The sequence below is a fragment of the Podarcis melisellensis genome (assembly GCF_964234715.1).
Source record: "Podarcis melisellensis genome assembly, chromosome: 8".
NCBI lineage: Eukaryota > Metazoa > Chordata > Lepidosauria > Squamata > Lacertidae > Podarcis > Podarcis melisellensis.
Window position 1 is genome coordinate 81,576,895 of NC_138540.1, and position 22,836 is coordinate 81,599,730.

Genomic DNA, 22,836 nt, shown 5'->3' on the forward strand with positions numbered 1-22,836 from the left:
GGGAATCTTGCTTCCTTTAAAAAAAAAACCCCAAACAAAAAACAAAACTGCTTTGGGGGCCAGCTGTTTATATATAATATGTGCTTCCTTCTCTGGGCTGAGAGCTGAAACTCTTTAGAACTTGATTACTGGGCTGCACCATTTTCAGTTTGAGATGGAGGATGCGATATTTAGAGTGCTTCTGTTCTCCCACCCCCCACCCCCAATCCTTGTATACATGATACTAACATGTCAGGGAGAAATCGGGGTGGGGAACCTGAATCTCCCTCCAGAGATACATTTAGTGGAGCGCAAGAGACAGGGGGACACCAGATTTGCTGAAATTTGAGATGTTGTTGGACTACAACTCCTATCATGGCCATGCTGGGTGGAGCTGAACAGAACCGGACGTCCCAAATCTGGGCCTCCACACCATATGACGTCCTTCTCCTGGTATTGTAAATGGTTCAATACATGTTCACATCTTGGGAATGCAGCAAGCCCGCAACTTGCGTGCATTTAAACCGTGTGCCTTCCGCCAAAAAACAGAGGATGGAAAGAGGAGTCAGGGTTCCAGGGAAAACGACTTTGGCAATCCCACCCAGGGTTGAGCCCACGCGATTTTGGCTTTAGGCGCGATCGGCGGAACGTTAACTCCTGTGTAAGTTGCGGGCTTACTGTGCATGTCCCGAAAGCTGAATGCATTGTGGAAATGGGAAAGCAAGGAACGCCATGGGGCCTAATCGGCTGGGCGCATTGTGGGTGTAAGTTGTGGCACAGGCTGTGCCTCCGGCTGGGTGTGTTTTAGGTACAGAGTCGACATGCTAGGCCGCATCATGCTTGGGCAGGCCTGCATGGAAGAGGCCCTCCCTGGACCCTCTAATGTCCCAATTCTCCTCTGACAGCAAGGGGGCTCCTTTGCAGGAGGACCCTTCCAGATGGATAGGGGAGGCTGGGGGTCCCCGAGACCCTGCCCGTGCGCTCTTCCACGGCTCCACCTGCAGCTCTGCCCCTTCCCCAGCGCTGGCAAAGCCTAGTGATGCACTTTTCTCTGAGTGACACCCCTCGTCTTCCTTTTTTTACTCAGACCAGCCGGCGAAGAGGCAGAGCAGCAGCGCTGGAGCTTTGGCCGGGTCCATCGTGGGTGGGATGCTAGCCTTGGCTCTCCTGGGAGCCATAGTCTTCTTTGCTGTGCGTCGCCACCGCCACCGGGGCACCAAAGGCTCTTACGACCCCAAGACCCGGGTCTTTGGCAACGGGACAGCTCCGCCCCCAGCCCGCGACTTCACCGAACTCGACCGGCCCCTCAAAGCCGCCCCGGGGAGGGGGCCGGAGGACGAGGACGAGTACGACGAGGAAGATGAATGCCAGGAGCGCCTCCCGCCCTACGGCTACCCTTCCCACCGCCTGGAGGGCGACGAGGAGCAGTACGACCAGTTGGGCCCCATGTTGCGGCTCAGCTCTCCCCACCACGGCTACGACTTTGACGACATGGAGTCCCAGCACGACGGCTCCATCATATCCAAGACAGCTGTCTACGTGTGAGCCCGGCCTCGGCGGCATCCCTAGATACCGGGAAGAGAACTTTGGCCTTCGCAAAAGACACGCTTAAGAGAGACTCTATGAAGTTCTGGTTTTTGTTTTAATTTATGGGTCCTGCGTGGCCAGACTCTGTTGGTGGGGCAGCGAAGCCTCCCTTGACTTTGAGAGGCGAGGCAGCCGCAAGACACATCCCAGGGGGAGATTTGTCGGAGCCCCATGAAGTTGGGGTTTGCCGAAAAGGGGAAACTTATTTTTGCTTTCTTTTTTAACAAGGGGGGGGGGGAGACAGGGACGGGACACTCTTTACCCTGAAAATTTCCCTCTTCTTCGGCCACCAGGAGACATTTTGCGTGCTGCTGCCTTAAGAGGATTCGACTTCTTCCTTTTTTTGTAGTACGTATTAGAGGAGATGCAGAACTGACTGTAAAAACTGGGCATGGGGCAGATTGGGAAGGAAACACAGCTAACTTCTCCTGGCGCTGGCAAAAAGGACCTTTGGGCTCAGCATGCCTTGCGTGACACCCCCAGGTTCTGGCAATCTTTAATCTCTCTCCCCCGAATGGCGCTCTCTGGTTTCTTTTTGGTGCTCTTAACCGGGTGGTCTTGGCTGGTGCTGAATCCCACCCCCCAGCCTGGTGCTTGGGAGGAAAAGACCAGGCTCCTGTCTAAAAGTGCTGTCTCTTCTCTGCACATCCTCCACCCTGCCTGTCTCAACAGGTAAACAGGGCCTGTCTGCTCTTCGGATCGCCCCCCTTCTTTCATCAGGGAACAAGGCCAGGGTTGGGGGAAGGAGAGAGGGGGCACAGCACCACTTGCACTGCCAGCCCCCGGGCCTTGCTTTATTCCAAAAGACTGTTTGCCGGGGGTCTGTCCGTCCCCCGGTTCGGCCTGCCCCACGTCCCTTCCCAATAAACTCCCCTGGATCGTTCACCATCATTGTGTGCGTTGTTTTCGGTGGGGTGGGGTGGGGGTTCCTGTGGAATTGTTTGGAGGGTCAGGAGATGGGTCCCTCTTCCCCTCTCTCCTGCACTACCCCATGCTGTGCCTTAATGAGGACCAGCAGGTTTCCCCCTCCTTCATACCCACAAATGTCTGTAAATACCCCCCGCCTTTGTGAAAAAGGCACAGAGTTATTTTCGTACTTTTGGTTTGGTTTTTTTTGTGTGTCCCCGGTGGGCTCTGTCTCCGCATTTGAGTGTAATTAAAAGATGTATCAAAAGCGAACTCTCCTTGCCTTCCTGTTTTGGGGTTTATCTGACATGGGGGGGTTGATGGCAGCGAGGAACCCCTTAAGTTGCTGAAGCAGAAGGGATCCTTGCCACGGTGACACCAAATGCCTCGCCTTCTCGCGGCCGCATGAATATTTAAAGCCACCTTGCTTGGTATAAAATTAATTGCAAGCGGAATGTCCTAGAGGCTCCAGTTGAGTGACTGGGCCGTCTCCTCTGAGTAGGAGAGTAAGTGCTCATTGGGGAAAGAAAGTTTCTGTAGCCAAATTTGATCCACAGAAGAAAGAGCAATGTTGGCCTTCCCTACCCCAGTCCTGGAGGGGCATCAAAATTGTAGATTCTTCCTTATTGTGAAGTGCTTATTGCGATTTTTTTAAAAAAACCGTTGCTACAGAGGCAAAAGGTACTTCCTGATATACAGTGGTACCTCAGGTTACATTCGCTTCAGGTTACACACTTCGCTAACCCAGAAATAGTGCTTCAGGTTAAGAACTTTGCTTCAGGATGAGAACAGAAATCGAGCTCTGGCGGTGCGGCGGCAGCAGGAGGCCCCATTAGCTAAAGTGGTGCTTCAGGTTAAGAACAGTTTCAGGTTAAGAACCGACCTCTGGAACGAATTAAGTACTTAACCTGAGGTACCACTGTATTTTCAAAGGAAGAGCAGAGTGGGAGGCACTAATTGCTTGTCATATTGTGAGCAACTTCCCAAATACAGCCATAAATAGTGGTTCAGGTCCCTAGCCTCTCTGGATGCTGTCGGACTCCAACTCCCATCATCCCTAGTGAGCATGGCCTTTGGTCAGGAATGATAGGAGTTGTAGTCTAGGTTGGAGGGAGGGGTGTCCCTGCTCTAAATGGTTCCTGCAGATGAATATATATATGTTTTCCTATTTGCTGGATTTATATATTGCCATTTCACCAAGACGGTTTCCAGTTTCTGAGTTCTCCCACCAAATAACCCTGTCTGCCAGCCCCTCTTCTTTATCACAGGGCAGAATGCTGTCTGTTGGCCCTAAGGGATGGCACAGTATGACTGGAATAGGTCCTGGCGGTGTGTGTGTCTGCCTGCCTGTTGTTATTATCAATAATAATACTCCTTAATAACGTTGAATGTCAATATGGTTGGCAAAGTTGCCGGAATTGGTGGCCTATTTCGGCCTCCCATTAATCAACACTTTCCCCCTCTTCCTCTCTGAATTGGGTCAAAAAATCTCACTGCCTAGGCCTCACGGCTCTGAGGAGAAAAGAGAAGTGCATCAGTAGCTCTGCTTGTTGCTCTTTTGTAAACAGCTGGCTCTGTGGGTTAAACCACAAAGCCTAGAGCTTGCCGATCAGGAGGTCGGCGGTTCGAATCCTCGTGATGGGGTGAGCTCCCGTTGCTCGGTCCCTGCTCCTGCCAACCTAGCAGTTCGAAAGCACGTCAGAGTGCAAGTAGGTAAATAGGTACCGCTCCGGCAGGAAGGTAAACGGCATTTCCGTGCGCTGCTCTGGTTTGCCAGAAGTGGCTTAGTCATGCTGGCCACATGGCACGAAAGTTGTACGCCGGCTCCCTCGGCCAATAAAGCGAGATGAGCGCCATAACCCCCGAGTCGGCCACGACTTTACCTTTTTAGACAACCGCAACAAAATGTTGCAGCAGGGAGCACTTTACCTTTACCTTTATGCTCCTTCAGCTAGGAAAGGTACGTTACTGTGCGATAAATAAAAAAAATAGTTTGGTTTGGTTAATGTGTATGGGTTTTGCACCTCCTCGCTCTTATTGCACTGTTAAAACCAGCCTCCAAAATACCTCCCCATTGTTTTGGATGAGGCGAGAGTGTTCCTTGGCAGCAGGCGCCTGCTGTTTAGAACCGGTCTGATCTGTCGCCTTTTTTTGCATGTCTCCATGACCACCTGTCTGCCCCAGGAGGGAGATCGGGTTTCCTTCAAAGCAGGAACAGCAGGTATGGCCCAGGTGCTGTTTTGGAGAAACAGAGGGCAGTTTACGGTGCCTTGCACTGTATACAGGCATCTGTGACTGCAGGTGCAGGCAGTGAAAAGACTGCTTTGAATACAGGCCACAGCGATGGTAACATTCACTTCTGGGGCAGGATTTCTATGTTTAAAAAAAAAAAATCGAAAAAAGACCCTGCCAATGTTTTTCCCACAGCAGCATGATGCATTGAAATATGAGCTGTGAATTTTTCTCGGTCACTTTATCCTCATGCCAGGAATAAAGCCTCACCAGCTAAACATCTGTGGCTGCTAATAGAAGAACAGGAGGCTGTGCCAATGAATTAAAAAAAAACACAACCTATTGATGTAATGCTTTTCTCCAGTTCTGTAGGAAAGTGAGCTAAAATTTTATCTTTGTAAGCAGCTTGGGGGGTTTCCCCCCCCTCACAGAGAGTTCAGTTTAAGGAGCATTTTGATACAAGCACCGCCACTGAAGTAATTTATTCCTTTTTTTTAAAGGGGGGGGGATACGTGTGTTTTTCTCAGGTTAAATATTTCAGTGGAAGCTAAAATGCCAATAAAGACCAACACAGCTTTGACTCTTATTTCAGGGAGAAAATGAGTTGGAAGCCAGATGAAAGTAGGAGTAAATCTTCTCCTGGACTGGTTGCATGGTTTCTTTTTGTAATAATAATAATAATAATAATAATAATAATAATAATAATAATAATAATAACAACAAAATTAATAAATTTAATAAATAAATAATTTAATACTTTATTATTTATACCCCGCCCATCTGGCTGGGTTTTCCCAGCCACTCTCGGTGGCTTCCAACAGAATATTAAAATACAATAACCTATTAAACATTAAAAGCTTCCCTAAAGAAGGCTGCCTTCAGATGTCTTCTAAAAGTCTGGTAGTTGTTTTTCTCTTTGATATCTGGTGGGAGGGTGTTCCGCAGGTGCAGCATCAAGCAACATCTCTACCAAGAGGAAACTCATTCTCCCAAGTGTGGATCCTTTAAATAACAGCATCAGGGTCTTTGCAAAAGAGAGAAGTTGCGGCAGGCTCCGGTAATCCCAAGGTTTGCAGAACTACAAAAATGTTATGGATGTGGGGAGGGAAACGCACTGAAACGACAGCTCAATAAGGGTGTTAGATTAGGAAGGTGTTAAAATGGAGTATCCTGAAAATAGGCATGGCTGACCAGCCAAAAATCCTTAACAGGAGTGCTCCCTGCTGCAACATTTTGTTGTGGTTGTCTAAAAAGGTAAAGGGACCCCCCTGCCCATTAGGTCCAGTCATGACCCACTCTGGGGTTGCGGCGCTCATCTCGCTTTATTGGCCGAGGGAGCCTGCGTACAGCTTCCGGGTCATGTGGCCAGCATGACTAAGCCGCTTCTGGCGAACCAGAGCAGCGCACGGAAACGCCCTTTACCTTCCCGCCAGAGCGGTACCTATTTATCTACTTGCACTTTGACGTGCTTTCGAACTGCTAGGTTGGCAGGAGCAGGACCGAGCAACGGGAGCTCACCCCGTCGCGGGGATTCGATCCGCTGACCTTCTGATCGGCAAATCCTAGGCTCTGTGGTTTAACCCACAGCGCCACCCGCGTCCCTGTGGTTGTCTACATAGAGCGTGGAAGAACAGCACGGGAACGAGGCATGGCCTTGTGGAGTGAGTGCTTAACCCTGCTTCCTTCTCCATGTGCACATTCACAGCGCCTATGATGCAAGCAGGGCTGAGGGGTGCATGACATCCCCAACTCCACCCGCGGTTAATCCTCTTGGCAAGGGAGGTCTTAAGCTCAAAAGGAAGAGCCTTGCCGAATTGGATTTAAAGCCCCACCCAGCCTTAGCGCCCAGGCAGAGCTCACAAGCAAGGCATGAAAGCAACCAACACCCCTCTTCTTGTCCTCTGCCTCTGAACCACAGAGGTCCTGTTTATCTGGCAGGTCTAGTGGTGTGTTGACAGGCCTGTCTTTCCTGATTTCGGGCCTGGTTTGCACGACATGGCACGCCGAACCTTGGCTTAAATAAAAGCATAAAGTAGTTGGAAGCTGCTCTCCTGGAACTGCACAGTCTCGATAAGCCTCAGTTTGGCAAACCCGGCCATTGTCGAACCTAGCCTTTATGAACCTGGTTGTTGGACTACAACTCCCATCAACCCCCAGCCAGTAGGTGCTGGGCAGGGGGCTGATGGGACTTGAAGTCCAACCAAGTCTGGAAGGCACCAGGTTGGCAAATTTTGGTCTACCTCGAGTGTTTCCCAAACTTGGGCCTCCAGCTGTTTTTTGGGGACTACAACTCCCATCATCCCTAGCAAGACCACTGGTCGGGGATGATGGGAATTGTAGTCCAAAATCTGCTGGAAAGACTGGCCTAACCTATGACTTAGATATTGCTGGACTACAATTCCCATAATCCCTGGCAACTGGGTCCTGCTGTCTGGGGCTGATGGCAGTTGAACTCAATGTTCTGGCAGCAAATCTCATATTATGTGTTCTGACTGAAGTACTTTTGTCTATCCAGAACCAATGGGAGGGTCTCTCACATATAGCACAGTGGGAAATTGTGGCTTTTAGCAAGTTGGGCCCCTGAACTTCTCGTAGGTTTGACAGCCCAACTACTTGGACTTCTTAGGATTCTGGCATCTTTATTTCCCTCCAAGCCACCTCCTTGAACTTGTCGCTCTGATCTTTCTCTGGATACCTTATTCAAAAGCAGCAGGGCTGTTCGCCACTCTGCATTTAAAAAAGAAATCAAAGCACTGGGCTTTTAATGTATGCATCCCGATAGGTGCAAACTTTCTTACTTTACCTAAATGCTCATATAGCATACTTCGTTCTCAGTCTGATACAGTGGTACCTCAGGTTACATACGCTTCAGGTTACATACGCTTCAGGTTACAGACTCCGCTAACCCAGAAATAGTGCTTCAGGTTAAGAACTTTGCTTCAGGATGAGAACAGAAATCATGCTCTGTTGGCGCGGCGGCAACAGGAGGCCCCATTAGCTAAAGTATTGCTTCAGGTTAAGAACAGTTTCAGGTTAAGTACGTACCTCCGGAACAAATTAAGTACTTAACCCGAGGTACCACTGTATTTGTGAGGGACGTCAGTGATTTAGCTTTTTAAAAATCTGTTTGCCAAGCAGAAACACTCAAGGGGGGTGTGAATCACAGACAGGGAGGGATGTTTCCTGGGGAGAATCTTGAGGGCCACATAGAGGAGACTAGAAGGCCGCATTTGACTCAGTTGCCTAGGATTCCCCACCCCTGGTGTGGTTCTGCCAATCCTGTAACACCAGGATGTGTATGATTGACACACAACCAGGGAGAGCCCTGACACTTAGAAAAAGGAGAGGCTGGGGAAGGTTCCTGAAATTTCGCTTCCCTGTCACTTTCCTATACGTAAATCTTTATTTCACCCTTCAGCGGAGCCTGGCTGTTGGACACCTGCCATCGGCCTCATTTTCGCTCACCTGCAAGCCCAGCGCTTCATCTGCAAGCGGCTTGCACGGTGGTTATGAGCGCGAGCTATGAGCCCTTGGTTTCAAACAGATGAGTTTCGCCACACGTTCACAGGCTTTTGCAAAGGCGCAAACTGTCTTCTTGGCCTTGTCTGTAACACATTGCTGGAGCCACCATAAAGGCTCGTTGAAGCACTTAGGGGGAAATGCTTAATGTGCGATAGAAATGAAATGTTGGGGTTCGAATGGGAGGTGCTAGTTTAGGGGTGGGCAACCTCTGGCCCTCCAGAGGTTGGTGGATTCCCAACTCCCATTACCCCTAAACGGTGGCCACATTGTCTGAAGAGAACTATAGGTTCTCTGCCGTGTAATCTTTTTGGTTAGCCCACATTGCGTGGGAAAGGGGGTCCCTAGCAGTTACTCCACATGCAGTGATAATATTATTAATTTGCACTTGTTCAGAACCACCCTCAAACAGCTGTTTCAAAGCAAGCTGCGAAATGCAGCTTGAATGTTAGCAAACAGAACGTATTCATGTTTCCCAAGTGTCGGTAGCAGTGCTGAGGTAGCTGCCAAAAGTGTGGCTGAAGTCTTCTCCAGATTATGTTTTAATCTCTTGCCCACTGGCAAGGCCCTGCTCTAAGTTTCAGCTTTCATCTCTCGCCCACTGGTTGCTCCAACCCACTTTCGGATCGCCATGGGGCCTGATCCACTTAAAGCCTAGCGTGAATATTGGGCTAAGTCCTTCCACGCCGACAGGGCCTGCCGCCGAAGCCCGTGACGGATTCTCCCGGTTCTTCGCCACCCGGGCTGCAGCCTGGGAAAGAAGGAGGCGGCAGCTGTTTTTGCTTAGGCAATAAAAAGTGCTCAAGTGTCGGACTCTGTGGAGAAAGGTCAAAGGAAGGCCACTTGGAGACGGCTCCTGATCCCTGGCTGCTTTGGGGTGTGGCCCCTGCTGGGCACACGAAACCCCCAAAGACCTTTAAAAAATGAAAGGAGTAGTGTAATTTGAGTCTTGGAACGGGTGTGTGCTGTCAGCAAGGCCCTGTTTATGAATTTGAGAGGTTTAAGCCGTATCAGGCGCCGGCTTTCAGACTTCCTTGCCCTGCTGGTGAGGTACCTCTAGATCAGGATTTCCCAAACTTGGGTCTCCAGCTGTTTCTGGACTACAACTCCCATCATCCCTGCTAGCAGCACCAGTGGTCAGGGATGATGGGAATTGTAGTCTTTAAAAAAAAGGTGGAGACCCAAATTTAGGAAGCACTGCTCTAGATGATGAGAAGGATTTTGGGAATACAGTATGCTGGTACCTTGGGTTACAGATGCTTCAGGTTACAGACGCTTCAGGTTACAGACTCCACTAACCCAGAAATAGTACCTCAGGTTACGAACTTTGCTTCAGGATGAGAACAGAAAGCGTGCTCTGGCGGCACAGTGGCAGCAGGAGGCCCCATTAGCTAAAGTGGTGCTTCAGGTTAAGAACAGTTTCAGGTTAAGAACGGACCTCCAGAACGAATTAAGTTCTTAACCCGAGGTACCACTGTACTAATAATTTATTTTTTGGGCCCATCTGACTGGGTTGCCCCAGCCACTCTGAGCAGCTTCCAACAAAATATACAAAAACACATCATACATTTAAAACTTCAGATGTCTATGGCTGAGTTGATATCGAGGGTGATAGCTGGTCCTATGAGACCTAACCATCACTCCATGTTGAACTTGAGAAATGCTCTAGAGGTCACTGGTTTCCAATTAGCTAAGTACCGCAGACCCTCTGGTTTCAAAAGCCAAGGCATGGGCCCACTACTTTTGAAGATTTTTATATATCTATGGTAGTTTTTGTTATGTGAATGGAGCCACGGACCCCCGGGTGAGTTACGTGGACCTTCTGAGGTCCGTGGACCACTAATTGGAAACCACTGCTCTAGATTATACCCATTGCTCTCCTCCAGATCTGCATTTCAAAGGAAGATCCTGGGACGTTTTTTTAGGATCGCGGGTAAACTGTTGATAAACTTCCATAGGATGCTGGAGTTTCCTTCGACCACGTTCTGAAAGCCTCCAGCTTAGGGCACGTATCTCTTTACTTGTTTTGGACCAGCACTCCCACTGGAGTTGTTGTCCAAATGGTATGGAGGGCACCAGCTTGGCGAAGGCTGATCTATGCAAATCGGCAGCTGCAGATAAAACAGTCACCGTGCAGTACTATGAGTTGCCCATGGTCCTTTAGAGTCCAAACCATGTGGGGGGATCCTTTGGCCCTCCAGATGTTGCTGAACAGCATCTTTGGCCAATTGGCCACTTGTAGTTTGAGAACTGGATGGCCAATGGTCCCCCTGTGCCTGATCTAGACAGTGACTCCAATTCCCATCAGCGTTGGCCATTGGTCACACTGGCTGGGGCTGGTGGGAGTTGGAGCCCAGTTGTAAATCAGGATTCCACCTCTCCTAAACTTGTCTAACATGTCCGTTAGTTTACCCAAACCCTTAATCATTGAGCTGAAAGAGGCTCGTGGGATTGTTTGGGTTTGTTTTGTTAAAAATCAAATTTTAGCTGCGTTTAAATTTGTAATCAGACTAGCTTTAGCTATATTGTAAGCCGCTTTGTGTGGATTTTTTGCCTCGAAAGTATAAAAACCAATATAAATAATAATCCAAAACAAAAGAGTGAGTGGACCTCAGTTCCACAGCCTCTGCCTTCAATGAAGAATTTGCCGCACATTTGCTAGATTACAGTTCCTAAAATGCAGGTGGAAGTGTCAGTTAAAGTTGTTTAATTTGCACTAATAGATGTACCTGGAAAAGTATATGCCAGTAAAACCTCTGTCCTGATATTACCTGAATCGAAATTAATGAAATGCTCTGTTTTCTCTCTGCCCAACCCTGCTTCCCGGGAACTACTTATTTTTATTTATTTAACAAAATGTATACGTAAATTGTTTCTAGGAAAACCTCTAAGCCTATTCACAAAACCAGTTTAATATTTTCTTTCCAAGGGAAAAAAAGGAAAGGAAACAGCAAAGTGGTTTACAAAAATATGAAATAAAACAGGTACCTGTTGATTTAAAACAGGTAGCTGCAACTTTTCAAAAGATGACTAAAATCAACAGCATCTGAAAAAGAAATAACACACAGGTAACTTCTACATGTTTGGATGAGCTTACCTAAGCAAATAATGCATGTTTTAAACAGGTGTCAAAAAGAGTACAGTGATGGCGGCTGCCTGATGTCAGTAGATCCAAATAGATCTATTATAGAATCATAGAGCTGGAAGGGAAACCCCCTGCAATGCAGGAATCTCAACTACCTAGATCTACCATCTATGGGAAGTTTAAAAACATTCAGAGGCGCAGGGCATTGTATCCAATGTTCTGAGTAGACCCATTGGAATTTGAGGGCGTGCCTAACTTTGTACAGCTCCGATTCGCTGTTACCGCTCAGCCCTCTTACGAGAAATCAGGCAGTTTTCCTTATAGCTGTGTTTTGGGATATTAATAGACGCCTCAAGATAGCAGGGTATAATTAACCTTGTGCAGTCACAGAACCTGGCAACTTATCAGATATTGTAGGAAAAATTCCACACAGGGAACTGAAACTGACCCGTTGTATGTCTGGGCTGCTTGTCCTTTTGTGGACTGAATACCCCACAGCCGGGTGCAGATTTCACCTTCATGTTAAAAGAAGCAAACAGGGCCAGCTCCCCTGCCATTAATTCCAGTCGGTGACACTATAAACTTTGGTGGTAGCTATTGAGAGCCTTTAGCCCCCACAGATTTGACAAACCCTTTTTTTAAAAAAAAAACACCCATGTTACCAGGCAGTGCTACCTCTTGTGGGAGTGAGTTCCACAGCCCAACTATGCACAGTGTGAAAAAAAATACTTTGTCTCTTCTGAATATTACAACATTCAACTGCCTTGGATGTTTTCTGGCATGGAGAGATAAGTGACAGAACATTTGTACAAGTGGCAGAAAGGACAGCTTGAAGTTAAAGTTTTACTTCCTTGACCTGAGAAGAATGTACAAACAAAGGGCTCAGTTGACACAAGAGGAGATGGTGGCCGGGCTTTGGTTACGAAATGAAACGTACTGGAACCAGTATTTCATCTGTAAGAATGAGAGCTACCTAGAAGCCCAGAACCTAGCAGGTGGTTACTTGGTAAAAAGGCTCTCTGCACATGCTCAGAGACACTCCCATGAAGCAGGCTGTTAAGATTTTTAAAAAACGTGGTTAGGCCTATCATAGAATTGTAAAGTTGGAAGGGGTCATGAGTGCCAGCCGCCTGCAATGCAGGAACACACAGTCCCCCATCCAATTTGAAACCAGACCCTGCTTAGCTTTGCAAATGTGCTTTCGGTTTTATTGCTGCACAAGTCAGGCCTGAGGGGGCCGTGCATCGGAATCTAAAATAGGTTCTGGGACTAGTGTTTAAATAATAATAATGGTGTTACAGTGGTGCCTCGCAAGACGAAAAGAATCCGTTCCGCGATTCTCTTCGTCTAGCGGTTTTTTCATCTTGCGAAGCAAGCCCATTGACAGCTTAGCGGATTAGCGCTACAGCGGTCTAGCGGCTTCTAGCGATCAGCTGTTAAGCGGCTTAGCGGCTTAGGGAAAGGGGGGGAAAGCGGGGGGAACCGCGGGGACTCGCAAGATTTTTTCGTCTTGCGAAGCAACCCCATAGGGAAATTCGTTTTGCGAAGCGCCTCCAAAATGGAAAACCCTTTCGTCTAGCGGGTTTTCCGTCTTGTGAGGCGTTCGTCTTGCGGGGCACCACTGTATAGTTGGTGGTAGCCTTTTTCCACAGTCTCTAAAACAGGGGTTGAAAATCCAGTGGCTCTCTGGGTGCTGCTGCGCTCCCATCAATACCCAGCCAGCAGAGCTAGCAGTCACAGATGATCAGCGACATAATTGCTGCTTCTCCCATTGCAATAAAACTCAGCTGGAGGATAGGTTAGGTTCCTTTGGGTTGGGGGTCTCCCAGTGTTGGCAGAGTTTCTGTTCCCAACCTTTGTTCCCTCCTGGCTGGGAACAGCAGTACAGTGGTACCTCAGGTTACAGACACTTTAGGTTACAGACATTTCAGGTTATAGACTCTGCTAACCCAGAAATAGTCCCTCGGGTTAAGAACTTTGCTTCAGGATGAGAACAGAAATCGTGCAGTGGCGGCGGGGCAGCAGCAGGAGGCCCCATTAGCTAAAGTGGTACCTCAGGTCAAGAACAGTTTCAGGTTAAGAACAGACCTCCAGAACGAATTAAGTACTTAACCCGAGGTACCACTATACTGAGAAAAGTCGCCAGCAGAGGAGGCAAGATGAAGACCTAGCATTGCCAACTTTCGCAGCAGCCGCTGCTGTTGTGCCTTTGATGGCAACTGTGCATGAAGCCATAAGGTAAAGGTAAAGGGACCCTTGACCATTAGGTCCACTCGTGGCCGACTCTGGGGTTGCAGTGCTCATCTTGCTTTACTGGCCGAGGGAGCCGGCGTACAGCTTCCGGGTCATGTGGCCAGCATGATTAAGCCGCTTCTGGCGAACCAGAGTAGCGCACGGAAATGCCATTGACCTTCCCTCCAGAGCAGTACCTATTTATCTACTTGCACTTTGATGTGCTTTCGAACTGCTAGGTTGGCAGGAGCAGGGACCGAGCAACGGGAGCTCACCCCGTCGCGGGGATTCAAACCGCCGACCTTCCAATCAGCAAGTCCTAGGCTCTGTGGTTTAACCCACAGCGCTACCCGCGTCCCCGCATGAAGCCATAAGCAGTGCCAATGCTTTATCTCCTTGTTATAAAAAGCTCCGCCCGTTTTCTGAACACTGCTGTGGCCTAGGCAGTTATTATTTTCTGGCCAGTCAGCATACCCTTCTATTCCACACCAGGGTAGCTGATCCTTGAGATGTTGTTGGCTGTCTGCTCCCGTCACCCACAGCCAGCATGGCTGAAGGTTTAGGGTGATGGAAACCTTATCTGCGGCAACATCCAGAAGGCCGCAGGTTACATATTTCGCGGAAAAGTTTCCATGGATGCCTTGGCTTCAGATCAAGATCCTTTGCAGCTTGTTCCATCGATAAATCCTGCTATGTGTGATGTCAGTGTCGTCTCCTGCTCTGCATAGATATATTTCTGAGTACAGTGGTACCTTGGGTTACATACACTTCATGTTACACACTCTGCTAACCCAGAAATAGTGCTTCAGGTTAAGAACTTTGCTTCAGGATAAGAACAGAAATTGTGCTCCGAAGGCGCTGCGGCAGCAGGAGGCCCCATTAGCTAAAGTGGTGCTTCAGGTTAAGAACGGACCTCCAGAATGAATTAAGTACTTAACCCGAGGTACCACTGTACCAGAGGCTGGAAGCAGGAGGAGAGGAGAGCCCTCTTGTGCCCGGGTCCTGTTTCCAGGTTTCCTGCAGGCATCCGATGGAGAAAACACAGGATAGCTCCGTTGCTTAGGGCATGATGCTGATAATGCCAAGGTTGCAGGTTTGATCCCCGCATGGGACAGTGGCATATTCCTGCATCGCAGGGGGTTGGACTAGATGACCCTCGGGGTCCCTTCCAACTCCACAATTCTCTGATTCTATTATTCTTACCTCTGCCCCGCTCCTGGCTTGTGGCACAGCTATTACAGGACCAGGACTTCAGTCAAGGAGGAGGAGGAATGCAGGGATAATCATGATAATGAGAGAAATGGTATGCATATATATTGTCTCAGTCCTCCTTACAGTAGCTTATGGGGCAGGGCGGTACGTATTACCATATTGCAAATGAGCAGCCGGAGGCTTTCTAAAGCGCCTTTCCTGAGGCCAGGAAATGGCTTTTAAACCTCGCCTTCCCGGCTCTCCAAATTCAGGTGGCTCTCCAAATTCAGGTTCCCCTTGAGCTATTATGCTACTCCGGCGCCCTTCAGCCAACCTGCTAGGGATGCGGGCACCGACTCTGGGGAAGTAAGATGAACTCCCTCCTCTGAGACTGAAAGTGCGGCTAAGTCTCCTCTTTTATCTAGTTTCATGTAAACACCAGCGGAGAGATTCCCAAGGGTGGGGTTGATACTCAGGGAGCCCTTCCTGTTAAGGAAATGCAGCTGAGAGGGATTTTATTTAAAGAGCAAAGCGTACCCAGAAAGGGCGCGGCCGGTGACCCAAACAACAGCTCAGCCCAGCTGGTAGCTCCTCTGTTGGGGTTGGGTTCTTGCCTTTCCCCTTTCTCTTTTTCTTTTCTTCTTTTTGGTTTACACCAGTGGAAACGAGCTTGCAAAAACATAATAAGGAGAGCTGGGAAAACAGAGGCAGGCCAGCGGGGCTGTTTACATAGAGCAGCGGTGGAGTTTGCTTCCCCAGGTGGCAGTGATGGTCAACTCTTGAGGCCTTTAAAAGGGTCTTGGACAAATTCAGGAGGGTTAAGGCTGTCAGTGGCTGCTAACCACTATTGCTGCGCTCTGTGGTGGTCGGACTCAGTTTGCTTCTGAATACCAGTTTCTGGAAACCACAGCAGTGGAGAGTTGCTTTTACGCCCAGGCCCTCTTGTGTGCTTCCCACGGATATTTGGCTGGCTAGCCGCTGGAAGAACAGGATTCTGCACCAGATGGGCCGTTGGCCTGATCCTGCAACGCTCGTCTTAGGCTCTAGCTGAGGGGTTCTTAAACCTTTTTCCTCTGGGCCACACTTTCGGAATGAAAATTTGCTCACTCCACTCCCCCCCCCCCCCCAAATTTTATTGGTAAGGAATGCATTGGAAAACAAAAAGAAAAGTGTGAAGGTTAGCTCTCCCCTTGATAAAATGGAAGAGGTACAAGTGACCCGTACAACACACATATGGTTAAGGCGTGTTATAAATAAAAATCTGCCCTTTTCCCTTATGGGGTATCCAAGAGCCCATATAGAGACCTTATATAGGTTCCCTATTGGTAGGAGAAAATAACAGAGGCCAACCAGAGAATATTGAGAAGCAAAGCAGCTAGTAAGCTTGATCTTTATTGATCTGTTGCAACAGGGTGCTCTCCTCACCCGCAGGAGAGGAGGAGGGAGACCCAGAACAATGGCCTGCAAGGCCTTATAAAGACTATTGAAATTGCCACCCTGTAGATCAAGGCCACCCCTCAGATACATCATACCTACATCACAGAAAAGGCAGTCTTAAAGCAGAAATTTGACTGTTGTTTTTCTCCTGTTGTTGTTTATCTCCTGTCTGGCAGGTTACTTGATTGGATTGCCTGGGGAGCCTGGCCAGTCTTTTGTAATGATAAATACTTAGTTCCTGGGCCAGGTCACAGGCTCACACCCTATTCATATCTTAAATGTGCCCTTAAGACAGGATTTGTGAAGGAAAAGACAATGGGGAGGCTTTTCCATTTTCCTTTGACCTTGCAGAGAAAACATTTGGTCAGTTTGGGACAGTTTGGGAATCAAAATGGTTCCAGGTCGGTCTTCCTGTGCGGATCTATGTACGTGCTTGGTTGGTACACTTATGAACATTTAACATATATCTAAGACCTCAAAATTCCTATCACAGGCGTTACCACTTACTTTGTGGCATCTAGCCAAGTTTATTTCCCCTCCCCACAAGCTGGATAGCTCAGCTGGTTGAGCACGAGGCATTTAATCCCAGGGTTGTGGGTTCAAGACCTGTGTTGGTTGAAAGATTCCAGTTCCTTGTGGTGCCTTCCAACTCTACAATTCTATGATTACAGTGCTTGAATTGTAACATAGAGCCCAACTACGTCATAATATGACCATGGGGCTTGCTGAAAGTATAAAACAAAGCAGCTGCGTAAGAACAAGAATCACTCGCAGAACCATTCCCTTGATTGTCCTTGAATCTCCCCGCCACACTTGCCATCCTCTCTGGCCCACCACAGCATGATATGCTGCACCCTTTGAGAACCACTGCTCTACCTTCTCCTCCTTTCTTGACACCATCTGCACTGGGAGATCTCTAACACATCCCTTCCCCGTGGCCCCTGTGCTTTTTTTCTGAAAAGGCTACCACTAAGAGCAATGCCATGCGCTGGGCAGGTGGCCTTAACAGCCCCTCAACCGCTGGAAATCTATGGTGTGGGGGCACTCTCCTGCAGTGCTACCCCTGTGGGGCTGCAAAAACCTTCCCTGTTGAATTTCCGCTTGGGCAGCTGCCAACGACACAGGGATCCTACTGGGGGGGCGGGGGCAGGCAAACCAAAAGAAAACTGGCATGTAGATTCAAAAAGGTGGTGCTTATCCACCCTGCAATTTAATTAACCATGGTGGAACGGACTCGCGCCTGCAATTCCTGGTGCCAGGTCTCTGTGGGCTTCCCCTAAGGTAGGGGTGGCCAACTCCCAAGAGACAGCGATCTACTCACAGAGTTAAAAACTGGCAGTGATCTACCCCCTTTTTGCGGGTTGGGTCAAAGTTGTTGAGCTTGTTTTAGGGAGGAGGAAAGCCGTGTTTTGGGGGGCTTCAGGTCAAAGTTGTTGAGCTTTTTTGGGGGAGCTAGTGATCTACCAAGCAGGTGTGGGTGGGTCGGCGGTTCGAATTCCCACAATGGGGTGAGCTCCCGTTGCTGCGTCCCTGCTCCTGCCAACCTAGCAGTTCGAAAGCCCGTCAAAGTGCAAGTAGATAAATAGGTACTGCTCTGGCGGAAAGATAAACGGCGTTTCCGTGCGCTGCTCTGGTTCACCAGAAGCAGCTTAGTCATGCTGGCCACATGACCCAGAAGCTGTACGCCGGCTCCCTTAGCCAATAAAGCGAGATGAGTGCCGCAACCCCAGAGTCGGCCACGACTGGACCTAATGATCAGGGGTCCCTTTACCTTTACCTATTAGTGATCTACCACAGACGTCCAGTGATCTACCAGTAGATCATGATCTACCGCTTGGACGTGGCTGCCCTAGGGCACCGGTCACTGAGGCTAAACTGGCCTTCAGTCGGGATAGGCACATGGCACTAGGCTTTCTCTGCAGTGAGCGGGGGCGGCTGAGAGCGAAACTGGACTTTGCATGGGGGCGTGTGGAACAGAGATAAGATAAAACTTTTGTTCCCAGCTCTTGAGAGCCTGGGAGAAAGTGGGGGCAGGGAGAGAGCGAGAGCGGGAGGGTGACTCTTCCAGCAGTCTTTTGTGAGGTGTGGGCTGATGCCCGGGTCTTTGTGGGCGGTGTGGTGGGGGGGGGGCACGAGCGGGAACCGAGTGGCTCAGATGTGCCGTCATCCCTCTGGAATTCGAAACCTCCCGTGCTCAGCTAGAAAGAAAAATCGCCTGCGTTCTCCCTCCCACATCTCTTCTCTCAAAACCACTCTCCTTCCTTGAATGGCTAAGTTTCACTCTCATGCAGGCTACCCTCCCTGCCCCCTCCTGGGTGACCATTTCAAAATCACAGCTCAGCCCTGACTCACTCATCCTTTCTCTTGCCTCTGCCCTGCATCATCACATAATGAGCAAGCTCCCCAGACAGGTCCCTCTGACTGTGCCTTTGGAACAGTTTCAGCATCTGTTTCCTCTGTTTGTATATATCAATATCTGATAAGGGGGATGATCCTCCCCAGCGGGACCTGCTTGGCTGGTAAAACTAGGGCCTTCTCGCCTGCTTTCGGCTCCGACGCAAGACTTTTCTGAACTCAGCTTACCCAGGATCTGTCCTGGAAAGAACTGGCTGCCCAAAACTTCGTCCTGAACCTCGCGGCTCACTCCCGGGGTGGTGAAAATGGTTGGCATCCGTGCCCAGCTGGTGTCCACAAACAGAGACAGCTAATTGAATCGCTAGGAAGATCTGGAGGTCTTTATCTCGTTCTGCAACCCTTCCACCGCACCAAAGATTCTCAGAGTAGCTGACAAATTATCAGTTTTAAGTACAGTGGTTACGAACTTAATTCGTTCCAGAGGACCGTTCTTAACCTGAAACCATTCTTAACCTGAAGTACCACTTCAGCTAATGGTGCCTCCCACTGCCGCCGGCGCGCGATTTCTGTTCTCATCCTGAGGTAAAGTTCTTAACCTGAGGTACTACTTCTGGGTTAGCAGAGTCTGTAACCCGAAGTGTTTGTAACCTGAGGTGTTTGTAACCCGAGGTACCACTGTATTTATTTTGCCTCTGAATATCATAGAGCAGTGTTTCCCAAACTTTGGCTCTCTAGCTGTTTTTGGACTACAACTCCCATCATCCCTATCTAGCAGGACCAGTGGCCATGGATGATGGGAATTGTAGTCCGAGAACAGCGGGAGACCCAAGTTTGGGAAACCCTGCTATAGAGCAACTCCTGTATGAGGAAAGGGACTTTTTGGTTTAGAGAAAAGGCAAGTAAGAAGGGAACTCTCTGCCACCGGAAGCGGTGATGACCACCAACTTGGGTAGCTTTAAAGGATGCCTGGACAAATTTGTGCAGGATAAGGCCATCAGTGGCTGCTAGCCATGCTCTGCCTCCACAGCTGGAAGCAGTTACTGGAAACGGCAGGGTGGGATGAGTTGTTCTGCTAGCAGGTTTCCCACAGACATCAGAATTATACCTGACAGGTGCTCAGCATGACTTGGGTACGCCCAGTGTCCCAGGGTTTTGTGCTGACCGAGCACCGCGACACAGACCCATTTTTCAGACTGGGACACCGAGGGGAATCGCCCGGCAGAAAACAATGGTGAAATAGCATGCCATGCCTACCTCAAGAGCGACAGCTTGCGCAACCAACACAGTTCTTCCTCTTTTAATAGTGCCTTGCGATGCCAGTCAAATAGGCGGGGCCGGGGCGCTCTCTGAAAAACGATGAGTGATGATGAGGAGAAAGGGTTAAAAAGATGACTGCACAGTTGTTCACCAAAATTTCGCACTTACACATTGGTCAGGGCAGGTGATAGTTTCACTTGTGGCCACTTACTGTGGACATACCATTTTTTAAATTTATTTTTTCAAGTCAGTTTCCCCGCATTAAACTTAATCTTTACATACGAATTCCAGATTCCAAATTTCTTCGACATTTCTCTTTATCTTCCTGCCTTTTCCTGCTGTTCCTAATCCCATCCAATCCCATTTATATACTGCATTCTAATAAATCAGAATTCTTCTAATTTCAAATATTCTTCTATTTCAAATGCTACCAATTTTCTACTGCTGTTCATATTCCAAGTTACTGTGGATATACGACTTGCAGGCCTCCTGTTCTGCCAACAACAGAAGACGGACCATCTCTGGACTGGCTGGGCAGAGCCAGGGCAAGGCTCCTCTCCACCTGCCCTTCATCGATTGGACACATTTTAGGGGACCCCAGGCCAGGTTCCTCGTGGTTCCTTGAAACCCTCAGCCCTGCTCTCTGAGGGAGTGTCTCCACCCCCATCGTTCACCGAAATCAGTACCGAGGGCCTTTTGGCGGTTCCCTCACTGCAAGAAGTGAGGCTACAGGGAACCAGGCAGAGGGCCTTCTCGGTGGTGGCGCCCGCCCCTGAAGAAGAAGAGAAGAAGAGTTTGGATTTGATATCCTGCTTTATCACTACCCTAAGGAGTCTCAAAGCGGCTAATAATCTCCTTTTCCCTTCCTTCCCCACAACAAACACTCTGTGGGGTGAGTGGGGCTGAGAGACTTCAAAGAAGTGTGACTAGCCCAAGGTCACCCAGCAGCTGCATGTGGAGGAGCGGGGAATTGAACCCGGTTCACCAGATTATGAGTCCACCACTCTTAACCACTACACCACACTGGCTCGCCCTCCCGTGGAACGCCCTCCCGTCAGATGTCAAGGAAATAAACAACTACAGTCATTCTTGTAGTTACGTTACGTCTTGTTACGTTAGGTTCAGGTTACGTCTTTTCAGGTTGCGTCCCGCGGCGACCCAGAAGTACAGTGGTACCTCGGGTTAAGAACTTAATTCGTTCTGGAGGTCCGTTCTTAACCTGAAAGTGTTGTTAACCTGAGGTACCACTTTAGCTAATGGGGCCTCCCGCTGATGCCGCACGATTTCTGTTCTCATCCTGAAGTAAAGTTCTTAACCCGAGGTACTATTTCTGGGTTAATGGAGTCTGTAACCTGAAGCGTCTGTAACCTGAAGTGTCTGTAACCTGAGGTATCACTGTACTGGAAAGGGTTATTTCAGGGTTTCGCCGTTCGGGCATGCGCAGACGCTCAAAATGACATCACACGCATGCGCAGAAGCGGCGAATCACAACCCGCGCACGTGGAGACGTGGGTTGCGTTCTGCTCATGTTGCGAACGGGGCTCCGGAAGGGATCCTGTTCACAACCAGAGGTACCACTGTATCTGACTTTTAGAAGACATCTGAAGGTAGTCCTGTTTGAGGAAGTTTTTAATGTCTGATGTTTTATTGTATTTTTAATATTTTGTTGGAAGCCGCCCAGAGTGAGTGGGGAAACCCAGCCAGATGGACGGGGTGTAAATAATAAATTGTTGTTGTTATCACTGCACGGCCGGGCTGTGGCCAAGACGTCTGTGCCAGATTCTTTCGGCTGGGTGGGAGTGGATGAGTGGGCTTGATCAAATTGCATCTTCTCTCTCTCTCCCTGCTTTTTGTGATCCTCTGATTTCATATTCCGGATGTGTGGCTGTCATATTCCCCCGCAGTCAGAGGCATTTCTAAGCTCGGAACAGTCTAATCCTTTAAGCCTCCCCGAGTAAGAGAAAACATTTCCTCCTTTTCACCATCTTCCCACGTCTTCTCTCTCCTTCGTTTACTCGCTTCCTCCCCTCGCTCTTTCAACACAGCCTTGGCGAACCCAGTGCCCCCCAGATGTTTCGAAGCTGCCCTCCAAAACATCAGCAGGGCGCCAGGTTGACCAAGCCTGCTCCAAGGGAGGGAGGGCAACCCAGATCATGCAGCCTCGCTTCCTCCTCTTTGTACCCGCGCCAGGAAGTTGCAGATTCTCTCCTTCCCCTCCTGGATTTGGGCATCCTTGGCTGCGCCCAGCTCCTTGGCAGCAGGGCCGGCGTCGCAAGGATTCCTTTGGAAACCTGCTCCTCTGCTTGAAAATAGTAATTTCGAGCCGCCGCGAGAGAAATCCACGCGCCGCCACTTGCTCCAAGCTGGCCCATGCATAATGGATGGGGCTGTGGGTAATTATGGGTCCTCCCAGGAGAGCTGAGGAGGGGATCAGTTAGTGGATGAACACGCCAAGCTGGCAGCCAAAAGATGGCACGCGGAGGTCTGCCTATCACCTCTCAATCTCGCACCTCTGGTGCTTTTGCCTCCCGACACGAAGGGAAGGCGACAGATGGCCTTGTCTGGGAAGGAAGGAGTTGGCCGCACTTGCCCTGGATCTGGGACGGCGGGGGCAGAGAAGCCTGCAACTCTCTAGCTGTTGCGGAACTACAACTCCCATAAGCCTCAGCTGTCGGTGGGAGCTGATGGGAGTTGGAGTCCAGCAGTGCCTGGAAGGGCAAAGGTTCCCCAGCCCAGGTCTAGAAGGAATGAGATTTTTTTTAAAAAAAAAAATCTGCAAGCTGCCTTATGTTCCTGGCAGGGAAAATGGTGGGGTAGAAATAAATATATAATAACAACAATAATAATATACAGTATCAAGGGTGGGGAAGCCTTTTCTGCCTGAGGGCCACATTAGCCTCCTGGGGGCCACATTCCAGAAGATTATCATTGCTATTTCGTCCATTTATATCCTACCCTTCCTTCTGAAGGAAGCCAGATAGAAGAGTCTTGACCTGAAGACAAGAGGTTTCTGCATGCAACAGTGCATTCCTCTCTCCACCCAGGCAATGAAGTGT

The 22,836-nt window shown here is 49.2% G+C and overlaps 1 protein-coding gene across 3 annotated transcripts in view; it reads left to right on the top strand.

Annotated features, from left to right (window-relative positions):
- NECTIN2 (nectin cell adhesion molecule 2) overlaps nt 1-22,836 on the top strand; it is a 93,832-nt gene that overhangs the window by 54,174 nt on the left and 16,822 nt on the right. Inside the window, exon 6 of one of the 3 annotated variants that reach the window (XM_081922194.1) lies at nt 1,067-2,745. The exons of the other annotated variants lie outside the window; for them this stretch is intronic. Coding sequence (XP_081778320.1) covers nt 1,067-1,524 — 458 coding nt within the window. The 3' untranslated portion in view covers nt 1,525-2,745. Of the gene's footprint in view, nt 1-1,066; nt 2,746-22,836 lie in introns of those variants that run through there. 3 annotated transcript variants of the gene reach the window in all.